Below are 13,590 nucleotides of genomic sequence, written 5' to 3' on the forward strand. Positions count from 1 at the left end.
TGCTGGACCTTAGAGAACAATTTAGTAACAAGGATACAAACCATCTTCTACAGGCTGTTAGTTTCTTTACAGTCCTTTTCTTTGTTTAATTTTTTGTACCAGGGATTGAACGCAGGGGCACTTAACCACTGAGCTACCTCTCTGGCCATTTTTATATTTTGTTTAGAGATAGGATCTCACTAAGTTGCTTAGGGTCTCACTAAGTTGTGGAGTCTAGCTTTGAACTCACTGTCCTCCTGCTTCAGCCTCCTGAACCTCTGGGATTATGGGTATGCACCATATGTCTGGCTGCTTATAGTCTTTTTATAGTTCAAGGACATTTTCAAAAATGAGAATTTTATTTCAGAAATGAACATTGGGTAAAAAGGTTACTCTGATAACTAAACTTTATTGGTCTACACTTTTCTGGTTCAGAGAACATTAAAAGGCCCAGGAAAAAGAATGGATATTTTGGTAATATGAAGTAATGAAATTAGAGACTGTTAATTAGAATGAAACCAAAATTTAACTTTGTTCTACAAAAAATTTCTAAGCAAATTACATGCAAAAAATTAATAGTGACTTAAAATTTGATATTTTAATTTAAAGTTTCTCAATCTCAATTGTTAACATCAATGATCTAATTCTAGATGAATAAACGAACTATGGTATGATGGATTCCAATGAAGTTTTAGGCGATATAGTTTAACAAAATCTTACTCCTCCCCTGGGCATTTTACAATGATGATATTTGGGGTATGTGTATGTAATTATTCATGTGTGTATGTGATATTGCTTTAGAAGAAGTTGCCTAATCATCTCCCTTTTGTCTGTTTTTTTCTCCCACTTCTTAGCATCATTCACAGTTATGTGTTACAATGTGTTATGTGATAAATATGCTACCCGGCAGCTATATGGCTATTGCCCTTCCTGGGCATTAAACTGGGAATACAGGAAAAAGGGAATTATGGAAGAAATTGTTAACTGTGACGCAGATATCATTAGTCTTCAGGTAACACTAGAAATTAAGTTGTCTTTAACTTAAAGGTGAACTTAAAAACAAAAGAAGATCCTCTTCTGGGATTCTGTGTTCAAAGCAAAACTCTAAAGGAATTATTTTATCTCCTTGTCTTTAAAAAAACAAAAAGGTTAATTTTAATAAGCATTTAAGAGATCTCCACAGGGAAACTATTTTGTTCAGTACAGCTATGCACTTGTATTCATTTACTATTTTCTGAAGTCTTACCCATTATCCATTTTAACAATTTACCTTATGAAGAAATCATTGGTATTGCTGAAAGAAAAATCTACAGAAGATTATCAGTTTTTCAGAACTATAAATTTAATGTATATTAATAGAGTCTAGAAAAAAAAATGCTTGCCCACAGTTTTTCTTTAAAGATAACCATTTAAAGATATTATACTATAAATCCTACTTTTTACCTTACTTTATAAACCACCACTGAAATTGATATTCTTCCCCCCACCCCTTAATTCATGCAGTTTTATTTTAGGAAATGTATAATGTCTGCTGGACTTTTTGAAACACTGAACATAATTTTAGAAATTCTTCTTGCTTCCTCTTAAGGCCTTAGGTCTCCAAGGGAGTAAAATACTGATGAAGGGACTGACTCATAAAAGGCCCAGTAGTTGAAGTTGCATACCCTTGAATTGGAGAGGGAGACCTTAAGTGTCTTCTATTCAGTAACACTTCATTGTTAATGAATTTAAATGAAGAAGAAATGTGGTTTTTTAAAAAAATTTTTTAGTTGTAGTTGGACATAATACCTTTATTTAATTTATTTTTATGTGGTGCTGAGGATCGAACCCAGCGTCTTACATGTGCTAGGCGAGCGCTCTACCGCTAAGCCACAACCCCAGCCCCAAGAAATGTGTTTTTAATGAAATATGTTCTGTGTTCTTCTTCTCAACACTTAGCTAATGATTAGCCAAAAACATTTGAGTAGATTTCGTTTATTTTTTTTCTTAGTAACTTCCAAAGCACTTTAAGTGCTTGAAAATGTATTTAATATTTTTTATTGATAATAATTGTGTATTTTAATGGGATATAGTGGGATATTTTGATACATGTATTTTTTTAATGGGCCTTTATTTTGTTCATTTATTTATATGCGATGCTGAGAATTGAACCATTGCCTCACACATGCTAGGCAAGCGCTCTACCACTGAGCCACAATCCCAGCTCCTGATACATGTATTTCTACTGTGGAATGATCAAACCAGGCAAAGTAACTTGTCTGTTACCTCAAATACCATTTCTTAAAGGTGTTTCAAAAAAATACATTCTGTTTTGGCATATCCTAATAAGAAAAATGATTACTTATAAATAAATATATGCATGTGTGTATATATATATATATTTTTTTTCTCTGTGTGTGTTGGGCAGAGGGTAAATTGGGGACTGAACTAGGACCTGTGCATGCTAGGCAAGCACTCAAGTACTGAGTTGTCCCCTTTTAAATTTTATTTGGAGCAGGGTGTTGTTGAGTTGCCTAGGCTGATCTTGAATTTGTGATCCTCATGTTTGAATCTCCTGAGTAGCTGGGATTACAGGCCTGTACCACCATTCCCTGGTACTTTTACATATTTTTTTTTTTGTAATAGAGTATGTTAATGATTTTTTAATGTTGCTTGAGAAATAAAGTTTAAAAATCTATAAAAATTAAATTTCCTTATGAACACTGAGAGGAACACAGAATTGGGGGGCAGGAGGAAACAAATAAAATTAGGCTATTTTAGTTATTGAACTGTTTACCTTTTGGTTTAGTATTTATAGTAATAACAGCCTCACATCCTTCTAAATAATGTATAGTTTGAAGAATGATTCATCATAATTTAAGATGACTTTTTTTTCTGTTATACAAATAATAACTGTCTGATAGTGTTCATTCTAGAAAAGTTGAAAATTTTGAAAAAATATAAAACGTGTTGCAAGAAGACCCTGTTCCCATATCCCCAAAGATAGTGGCTATGCTAAAACTTCTATTTTTCTTCTACACATTCCCTTACCAACTTATATTTACCTGTATATTTTCAAAATAAAATTGGTTATTGGCATATTTTGTTTCTTGATAATTGTATTTAATGCATTTTCCATGTTAACATTCTTCAAAACCAGTTAATTATACGAACATATATTAATTGATTTAACTTTTTTCCTTCTATTGGGCATTTACTAGTTTGTAAGTTTTTGCTGTTATAAAATCATGCTATTATGAGCATCTTCAAACATAAATTCTCTTCATATTTGATTATTTGGAAAGATTTGTTAAAAATATGATGAAAGAGTGATCGAAATTATTTGAGACCATTGATTGAATAACTGATATTCAGGTACCTAAACATTTATAAAAAGTAGATTTTTTTTCTTGATTTTATGTTTCTCAATCTTGGGTATCATTCTTTCCCACCATAGTTCATTATTTATTTTTAAAATAAATAATTTAAAAAATTACCTCTCTATATAAAATGTTCTATTACCTACCACCTTAATCTATATCATATGTCCAGCTTACTTGGTCTTGAGAAAGTGAATTATATTTGAATAAACTCTAAATTGGAAGTCTAGAGACTTGGGATGTATCCTACTCCTGTTACTAACTAGCTGTGTGAACATAAGAAAATCATGCCACCTTTCTGATTCTTTCATGTTTTACCCTTGCTAAATGACAGCTTGGCAGCTGTTAACAATAAGGTAAGATAGATAATATTCATTATGTGAACTGTTTGAACTTAATCATACCTTACTCATAATGTTGAATATTCCTATGTCCCAATCAGTGTTTCCCGGTGTCATTTAGATAACAAGTTTTCTTTCATCTCAGGAAGTGGAAACAGAGCAATACTTCACTCTCTTTCTGCCAGCACTGAAGGAGCGTGGATATGATGGATTTTTTTCTCCAAAGTCACGTGCCAAAATCATGTCTGAGCAGGAGAGAAAGCATGTGGATGGTTGTGCAATATTCTTCAAAACAGAAAAGTAAGTTAAGGAAACAGCAAAACAGTGTAAATTTATTTAATTATTACACATTTAAAATTGACTTTGGTTTGACCCTAAAAAACAAAGCTAAAAACAAATGTTACAGAAGTTAAAAACTGTTGGTAGTGCTTTTTTTTTTTTTTTTTAAAGACTGTATATTGGAAACAGGGATGTATATTGTATTATTCTTTATGCTTTTATTGTCAAATTACATGGAAAATTTTAGAAGTAGACTTGAATATGGTTTCATAATTTTTTGAAGATATATTTTTATAAAGTAAAAGTTTTTGTGACAAGTGAAAATTGTTGCCTTTTAAGATTACCAATAAGTTATCTGGGTTTCTTTTCTTTTCTGATAGTCGGCTTTTTCAGAATCATTGATTTTTTTTTTTTTCAACCTTTTCCTCATTTGAATTATCATTGTTTATTTACTCATTTATTCACTAAATGTTTGCTGAGCATTTGTTTGTGCCAGGTCCCATACTAGGCATGATAGACAAAAAAGATAGACAAGTCATAGTTTCTGATTTCACTGAAAGCTCAAATCTAGTAAGAAGAGATAGGCACAGTGGACAATTATAATATGCATAAGAGAGATAAGAATAGATCAGTAAGGCTGGACAGAGGAGAGGCTCTGAGCTTATAGAAGTGGGGAGTTAAAAAGAATAAATTGAGACAGGGCAGTGGAAATTGCATGAAGTCTGATAAATGTTGAATCCGATGGTTGATTGGGAGTTGATACATTAGATCTACTTATAGAATAAACATATATATGCTTGTGATTATTTCCATTATTTCCCTTTTTGGTCCCTATTATAACAAAGCCAGTCAATACTTTTGTTGACATAATATCTTACTAGTATGACATACTATTTTAGGGAAATAGTGCTTTTAACCACTATACTAAAGAATTCTTTTGACATTTTTGTTTGCGCATCCATTATTATGTATCTTTTTCAAGATTTACCTCATTTGGGAAAATTGCTTTAAATTTGACATTTGTTACATTTTTCATAGTATTTTATACTATGTTTAGTTTAAGAGTACATAGATGTGATTCAGAAAAGGAGGGTATGAGACAACTCATGGGCAGTTATACTGTCTTCTTAACTATGTTAACATCGTTCCTTTTTATAGGTAAGGAATATTACTTAAGTCTTTTTTTTTTTTGTACCGGGAATTGAACCCAGGGTTTCTTAAACACTGAGCCACATCTCTAGCCCTTTAGTCACATGATAGCCAATCAAATTACTTTTAAACCACAAGTTGGTAAGAAATTGAGTTATTTCTTTGTCTGAAGGCTTGTTTTGGACATTCTTCCTGCATATGAATACACAACTGAATAATCTTTTTCATGGGAGAAGGTTTTTGTGTCCTTTCTTATACCCATGTGAGTTTTGTTTAAATTTTTCTAAAAGGCAGAAGAATTCTTAGGGAAAAAAGTGTCAGTAATGATGCTTATGGTATCTGTATACCAGTCATAGAGTACAAATAATAAATGAATTTAAATACTAAAAGAAAAGTTTAAGATTTTTCATATTACCAATGCTTGGTGAATTTAGATTAGTGATTAGAAAAAAAACTATAAACCAATATGTATATTTAAAAAGAAGCATCTAATAGAAGCAATGAAAGAAGACCTATGTATTTCAAAATGATTTCTTCATAAAATAAACAGAAAAAAGGTAAATGGTGCAAGATCATAGCTATCACCATTAATACTGGAAATCATTCTTCTGAAATGCAGAGTAGCTAAAAATTCTTAAGGTTCAATTATCATATTCAATTCTTATTTAACTTTCAGTAGAAAAAGGGAACTGTCTTTGGTTCCTTAGTTCTCAACTACCTGAGAACAGATGCTGAAGCTAGTGAAAAGATTTGAGAAACACTTTGCTTTAGTGTTTCTCAGTGTCAAAGAAGAGAGTGTTAATTATAATCACGTTGTTTAGGAAAGCTAGTTTTATTTTTCTGAACTTCTTGAAACCAAAGACAATAAAAAGAAGATACTTCAAGAAGACTAGGAGCTTTTAGAAGTATGGCAATACTGTCATAAATTACACCAACAAAGAAAGTTGGAAACATCTAATAAAACAAATAATCATATTCAGGATTCATTTTAAAAGAATTGTTTTCTAAATGAAGAAAAGCATATTTTTAAAAACAGTTTTAAGAAACTATAGTCATTGCCAAGAAAATTAAGAAAAACTAAAGACTTGGTAGAAGTGCTGAGGAAAACACTCAACAAGGAGGGTATTTTAAGTTTCAGTATGCTGTATAAATAACAAGGGATAGACCCACTGTGATTGTGTAAATACTAATTGAATAAGGAAAAATAGCTGCTCTTCCTTTCCCACCTGGGCCCAGCAGAGTGGAACCTGCAAAGAAAAATGGTGGCAAGAAGAATAACAGCCCTTCTGCCGCTTGAGGTTTTGATTCAGGAATATAACATCAGCATTCATAAGCACATCCATGGAGTAGGCTTCAAGCAGCATGCTACTTGGACACTCAGATCAGGAAGTTTGCCGTGAAGGAGATGGGAGTTTAAGATATACACATTGATAACAGGCTCAATAAAGTCTGAGCCAAAGGAATAGATCATATCCATGTGTGGCTATCCAGAAAACATAATGAGAATAAAGATTCACCAAACACACTCTGTGCTTTGGTAACCCATGTCCCTGTCACCATTAAAAAAAATTTCAGTCAGTTAATATGTATGAGAACTGGCTGTCTATTGTGAAAGATACAAAGCTACTCCCCTTTTAAAAAAGAAAAAAATATGGAAAAAAAGAGAGAAAAACCAGAGCTATACAGTTTCTATTTTGCTTTCATGATCTTATTGAAGGAACATTATCTTCAAAATAGGATTAAGACCAGTGAAGAGGAGAATGGAAAATCAAAAAGGTAAGATTGGTAAACCAAGAGTCATTAAACTGTTTTAACTAGTTAGGTTTCTAAATGAAAATAATTATATCCATGATGTTAAAGGTCCTGTAAAAGTGTGTCTAGAAAACTGGCATGGGTGATCTGTTATGAATATTGGAATATAGGAAAAGTTCTGAGATTTTAGAGATAGATAAACCATCTTATTTTGCAAAAAGATTTGCCTAGCCTCAATTTTCTTCATCTTTGTAATGGTAATAGTAATTTCTCATATTACAATTTGGGTTTCCAGAAAGAAGACTCTGAGATAATTTGTCGTTCTGGAGTATATTAGGAATCAACATTTGTGGAAAAGAAAGGGAGGAAGCAGAATTTCACATCTAGAGACGTGGAAATGATCCCCCAGGAGCTTTGAAGCTAATATGCCCTATGAGAATTAAACCATGGACATGGGCTAAAATTGCAAGATCTTTATTTTTGCTTTTTTTTTGGGTGGGGGGTGGGTGGGTACCAGGGATTGAACTCAGGCACTGGACCACTTTGCCATATCCCCAGCCCTATTTAATATTTTATTTATTGACAGGGTCTCAATGAGTTGCTTAGTGCTTTGCTTTTGCTGAGGCTGCCTTTGAACTTGCAATTCTCCAGCCTCAGCCTTCTGAGCCAGCTGCTGGGATTATAGGTGGTGCACCACCATGCCTGCCTTTATTTTTGCTTTTGATTTTCCATTGGATGTTTGTGCTCACTGAGTACATGATTTTGAGGGCACACAACTGACAAATTCCCTGAAGGGTAGATGAAGAATCTGAGCAGTATATCTCCATGTGAAAATTTTAGGACTAACTAACATCATAAAGTACTTAACACAGATTTTGATAGAGTAGACCCTCAATAATGGGTAGCTTTTATTTATTGTTATTTTTTCCTGTTCTGTTGAGAATTTTAATTATTTGAGGAAAAATAGAATGCATATACATCACATTTAAAAATGCCCAAAAGCTGGTGAGTATATTTAATCTGTTAGAAAAAAAGAATGAAGTTTCAATGTGCTCTTGACATAATCTGAATGTGGGTAATCTATAATCAGTGGATACTCATGAAATGATACTTAAAAGAAATAGTTTGCTGCTCTTACATTATTAACAGAAGAAAAGGAGGGATTGAAAAATCACCTGGGAATACAGAAGAATATGTGCAAAGCTTACATCATTGGCTCATATCAAAAGTAACTTAAATGTTCAACATAGAGTAGGTAAATAATCTATAATGAATCTGTTTATTTAGTTTATTTAGTTATGTTGCCTAGACTGGCCTTGAAATCCTAGACCCAAATCAGCCTCCTATGTAGCTGGGACAGCAGGTGTGCACCACTGCACCCAGTCTAGTTTATGGTAAATCTGTGTAGGGGACTCTAATGTAGTCATAAAAATTGATTTGGAGGGCTGGGATTGTAGCTCAGTGGTAGAGCGCTTGCCTAGCATGTGTGAGGCACTGGGTTTGATCCTCAGCACCACATATAAATGTATAAATAAAATAAAGGTAGAAAAATACAGTAACATTATTTTTTTAAAAAAATTGATTTGGGAGTATATGGCTGTCTTCAAAGGCAATTTTAGTTTTTAATAAAAATACAATAAAAAATGAAGAAGACTCATTTGTGCATTGTTCTAGGTACTGCACTGTATTAGTCTGTTTTCTGTTACTTCCTAAGGCTGGGTACTCACAAGATACTTATTTAGCTTGCAGTTTTGGAGGTTTAAGGGCATAGCACTGCCATCAGCTTGGTTCTGACTTCTGGCAGGATAGCCTCAAGGCAAAAGTGCCTGAAAGAAGAAATCACCTGGTGAGATTGAAATCTAGAGATGGGAGTGTCTAGGATTGCTCTTCAAGAGAACTAACCAAGGTTTCAGAACAACTACCTTAAATCTCTTTTTGAGAGCTGTGTCCTTTTGACCTCCTACTAGGTTCTATCTATTAAAGGTTCCAACAGCTCATTGTCACTACACTGGAGATAAGCCTTCAACATGTGAACCCTTGGGGTTTAAACTGCATCCAAACTATAGCATGTGCCTTTAAACTTTTGCTTAAATAAAAACACCATTTATTATGTAAAGAACCAATCTTTTCTGGAAAGAATTTGAGGGTAGTGAGCATTGACATGTTTGTCATATATTTAAAGTGCTGTCACATGAAATATTCTATAGTTCTTTAAAGAGAAGATCTAAATCTAGGTTTAAAGGAGAAAAAGGAAGATACAGGGAAGTAAACTTTAATGACGACCTTTCTAAAAACAAGACTTCTGATACCCTCTTTCTTCCCCTGAAAGAATGATCTGACTTTAATAGAAGTAAATTTATTTTAATAATAAAAATATTACTATTAAGCAGGATTTTAAGACAATCTTGTCAAACTCTAGGTTCCTAAAATAAGCCTTAAAAGTTCTGTGACTATTTAGAAAATATTTCAAAATTTAAATAATTACACTTGAATTTTAAAATGTTCACTCAGATATTTCAGGTACTATATATTAACACTTTGGAAATCACTGCCATGTTCCTGATGTGCTGCTTAATTGAGTTGCTTTGGTACAGGCAGTAATGCAGTCTTAAAAGTTGATCATGTTTCTGCCTTCCTCTTGGCTTGGCTTTTCTGTGTGAAAGACCAGTTATTTACTCTGTGTATCTGTGTATGTCAATTAGGTTTTTTATTACTACTTTGTAACCAAAACAAAATGGAGAAAGCAGTTGGATACTGAGACAGATATAAGACTGTGATTATCATCTATACCCTTTAATTTCAAGTTTTTCTAGTCCTCAAAACAGGTTGATTGTGTTCAGTGATTGATTTACTCTAACATAATATTGCTTTAGTCTGTTTGGAATCACACTATAAATTGTTTAAAAATGAATCACTCTGATTTGGAGAATGGTTAATTCTGTCTATCAAATGGTTGTTTTTATGTTTTTTTTTTTTTTTTTTAACTGGGGATTGAATCCAGGGACACTTTACCACTGAACCACAGTGCCAGGCCTTTTTTAGATTTTATCTAGAGACATTGTCTTGCTGAGTTGCTCAGGGGCTTACCAAGTTGCTGAGGCTAGATTTGAATTCGTGATCCTCCTGCCTCAGCCTCCTGAGCCACTGGGATTACAGGTGTGCCCCTCCATACCCTGCTCGAATGTTTTTTTGAATCTGCTCACTGTTCTTCATTTCTCTTGCCTTGGTCTGAGGCATCATATTTCATCCAAATAAACTCAAAACTTTTGCAGCTGGTTTCCTAATTCCTAATTTCCATTTTGGTTCCTATAATCTATTCTCCACAAAGCAGCTATTGTGATCTGAAAATGTCTTTGCTTGGAGTTTTTAGTTGTTTCTGTTCTTCTCATCTTCAACATCATTTCTTACCCTTTTATTCTTTTCTAACCCATTAAATTACAAAGCTGTATGCTATCTCAGAACCTTTTACTCCTTCCTTCTATTCAGAATGCTCTTAATTCCATTCTTCACCTTGATAACTCTTCATTCTTCATATTTGAGCTTATAGATCACTTCTTTAGAAGGGTGAAAATGTATTCCCTTTAACAATTCAGTTCAACTCAGGGTTAGAAAAGGCACATGACTGGATCCTTTACACTTCTAAGCACATTTGAAGCTCAGTATTGGAGCAGGAAGGGGGAATATTGTTTCCTCTAATACAGCATCCTGTGGCATAGTAAGTTTTAGTCCCTATTTTTGAAGGGGTATGTGTGTGGCTCTGTTTTCAAGCTAAGAAGAAGAAGGTAGGGAGTAAGCTTAGTTAGGAGAGCAAAGATGTCTTAACACCTAGTGAAAAAGTAGCATGTTTAGTAGTTTGAGACATTATAAGTATTTATTTCACATCTATAAAAAAAAAAGGGCTAAACAAGGTTAAATGGCTTGACCAAGTTCACTGCTATTAAATATAAGTACAAGACTAATTCTGTCAAATCCTACAACTCCATCATACTTAATAACTAAGGAAAGAAAATACTCTAAGTGTAGAAGCTATGATTGTAGGGAGAGCCATTTCTTCATATTATGAATGAATCTGTTTCTCTGAACACTTAAACCCAATTACAACTTTTTAGTAAAAGCATGATTGAAAAATCTGTTATCGTTAACTGAGATAAAGGTTGTGTCCTTGAATTTCTTGGCTAATCTCTTGATGTGATGGAAATAAAACTGCAAATAGGTAGATAGATTTTATTCTTAACTGACACAGTTAAGATTATGTGTACCTTTTAATACGAGAAAATCTAAATAGTAAGTTAAGCAAATGAGGGAAGAATAATTTTTTCATATAAGAAATAGTCTAGAAATAGGCAGACCAGAACTGGTTCAGCTGATTGTTCATGGCACCAGCTGGAAAATGCAGAGATGTAAAAAGGGTGAAGGAATATAGCCATCTTTGCTAGGTGGGGCCTCTAAGAAAATTTCTATAGAAATCAGACTTCTTATGTCTCATTGGTCAGAACTGTATCACATGACGACTTGAAACTAGTAAATGACAGAGATGACGAATGATATCTGTGTCTTATGCCCCCTTCACTTAGTTTCTTTTTGTGGGATGGTCTAAATAACTAAATCACAAATTTGCATTGTGCCTTTTAGATTCACATTGGTGCAGAAGCATACAGTGGAATTTAACCAAGTGGCAATGGCTAATTCAGATGGATCCGAAGCTATGCTGAACAGAGTGATGACGAAAGATAACATTGGTGTTGCTGTGGTATTAGAGGTCCACAAAGAACTATTTGGAGCAGGTGAGTGCAATTTAAAATATTCTTATTAAATATCTTTCCAACTCTTCTTAAAGCAGGTGAAGAGATCTTATTGTTACTTATTGCAAAGTTATTTGCTTGTCTTTTGAGGAAAGCTGAGGAAGATGGGCAGGAAAACACCACTTATTTATGAAACATTGTTTCTTGGGATTTTTTTTTTTGAGAGATTCTGTGGTCTCTGTTGTTATTATTATTATTATTATTATTATTATTATTATTACTATTATTTTTTAACCTATAAGGTAATTTGTGTAAGGTCTTTTAATATACCATTAATTCCAAAAGGTTCCTTGAAATAGAGAATGTTTTGGTTAGCCTGAATTTAGAAATTATAATGATTTGGCCCTCTTTTGAGCCATATTTTTAGTTTCTTGTCTGTGAGCCCTTTGTTTTTTAAGGTTAAATACTTGGCACATTTTCTTTCTTTCTTTCTTTCTTTCTTTTTTTTGTTATATCTCAAGTCATTATTAGGGTAAGAGCAGATTTTTATCTATGCAGAACTGTTCTTCAGCTTTTAAGCTTATTTATAGATGGTTTCAGAATCAGAAATTCATTATGTACTTTGTGTTATCTAGACCTCTTTTTACCCTTTTCTATTGCCTGCCTCCAAGTGTTATATTGTTTACTCCTTTGTTTTAAGGAAGAACAAGAAGGAAGTGAGGCTACCTCAGTACTTTTCTTTTCCCTATACTTTTTGCAGAAGAAAAGATTTTTTCACGTTTGAGTTTGATTTGAATTATTCAGACCCTGAGTATGTGTCATAACCTCCTTTCCCCATCATCCTTCAGTGTACCCTTCATTGAGAAGGATAAACTGTGAGATTTGACTTTTCTTTCTTTTGAGCCTCTTCATTGTTATACATTTTATAAATTTTATCTATTTTTATGTCATTCCCATCACTTTTCTCCTTTGGTACTTTTGTTCTGATATGATAGTAATCAAGTTTATTTTGGAGTTTTACTCCCCTTTTAACTTGGAGAAGAGTAATTCCAGACTATACAGTGGGTACTTTCACTGAAGTACCTGAAATATGTATCTTTTGTATTCCTAGAAGAAGAATTTAATAATATAGAAAGTGCTTACAGCTCCTTTGCCATAAGCAAAGGGCACATTTTTAATATTTTATGTAGTGAACATTAGAGACAAGATCTCATTGAGTTGCTTAGCGCTTCGCTTTTGCTGAGGCTGGTTTTGAACTCTTGATCCTCCTGCCTCAGCCTCCCAATCGCTGGGATTATAGATGTGTGCCACCACGCTTGGCAACTTTTATAATTTTTAATATATTATCCTGTCTACCATTTGGAAAGTAACTATGTTAGTGTTTATTTTGACAGAATTAAAAAATAGGATTTTTATGGGGGAAAAAGAACCTTAGTTGAATTCTCACTTTCCAAATGAACCTGAATACCAAAATGGTAACTAACTAGTCCAAGACCACACAGAATAATTAGTAATAAAGCCTGGTCTGAAACACAATTCTCATTTATCCTGGTGTGTGTTAGTAAATTTGTTTAGGTAGAAAATTGACTTACTTTGTAGAGCTTAATATCATGTGGTCTTTTATTACTGATCAGGAAATGCAAGATCAATTAAAGTCTAGGTAACTTAATAACTGAAATCCTGCCTCACTAAGTTATTGTTGTATTTAATCAACAGATAGTTCAAAGTGCTTGTTTAAACTAAGAACTCAGCAAATGCAAGGCATTATAATCAAATGTTAATTATGTCATGATATAATTCCTAACTTGGGTATTTAGATAAATGCAAGGATCAGCAAAGTTTTACTGTAAAGGAGTAGATAGTAAATATTGTAGGCTCTATAGGCTACCTAAGTCTTAATCACAGATTCTCCAACTCTCACCCTTCTTTCCTTCCTTTTAAAAATATATAAGCATCCTTAGCTCGCATGGGCTACACAGAAACATATGT

The 13,590-nt window shown here is 33.2% G+C and overlaps 1 protein-coding gene across 2 annotated transcripts in view; it reads left to right on the forward strand.

The window, feature by feature from the left end:
- Cnot6l (CCR4-NOT transcription complex subunit 6 like) overlaps positions 1-13,590 on the forward strand; it is a 70,674-nt gene that overhangs the window by 43,351 nt on the left and 13,733 nt on the right. For both annotated transcript variants that reach the window (XM_015499261.2, XM_048784794.1), the window contains exons 6-8: positions 834-991; positions 3,825-3,979; positions 11,492-11,643. In XM_015499261.2, the coding sequence (XP_015354747.1) occupies positions 834-991; positions 3,825-3,979; positions 11,492-11,643 (465 nt within the window). The remainder of the gene's footprint in view (positions 1-833; positions 992-3,824; positions 3,980-11,491; positions 11,644-13,590) is intronic.

Source organism: Marmota marmota, unplaced genomic scaffold (genome assembly GCF_001458135.2).
Source record: "Marmota marmota marmota unplaced genomic scaffold, marMar, whole genome shotgun sequence".
Taxonomy (NCBI): domain Eukaryota; kingdom Metazoa; phylum Chordata; class Mammalia; order Rodentia; family Sciuridae; genus Marmota; species Marmota marmota.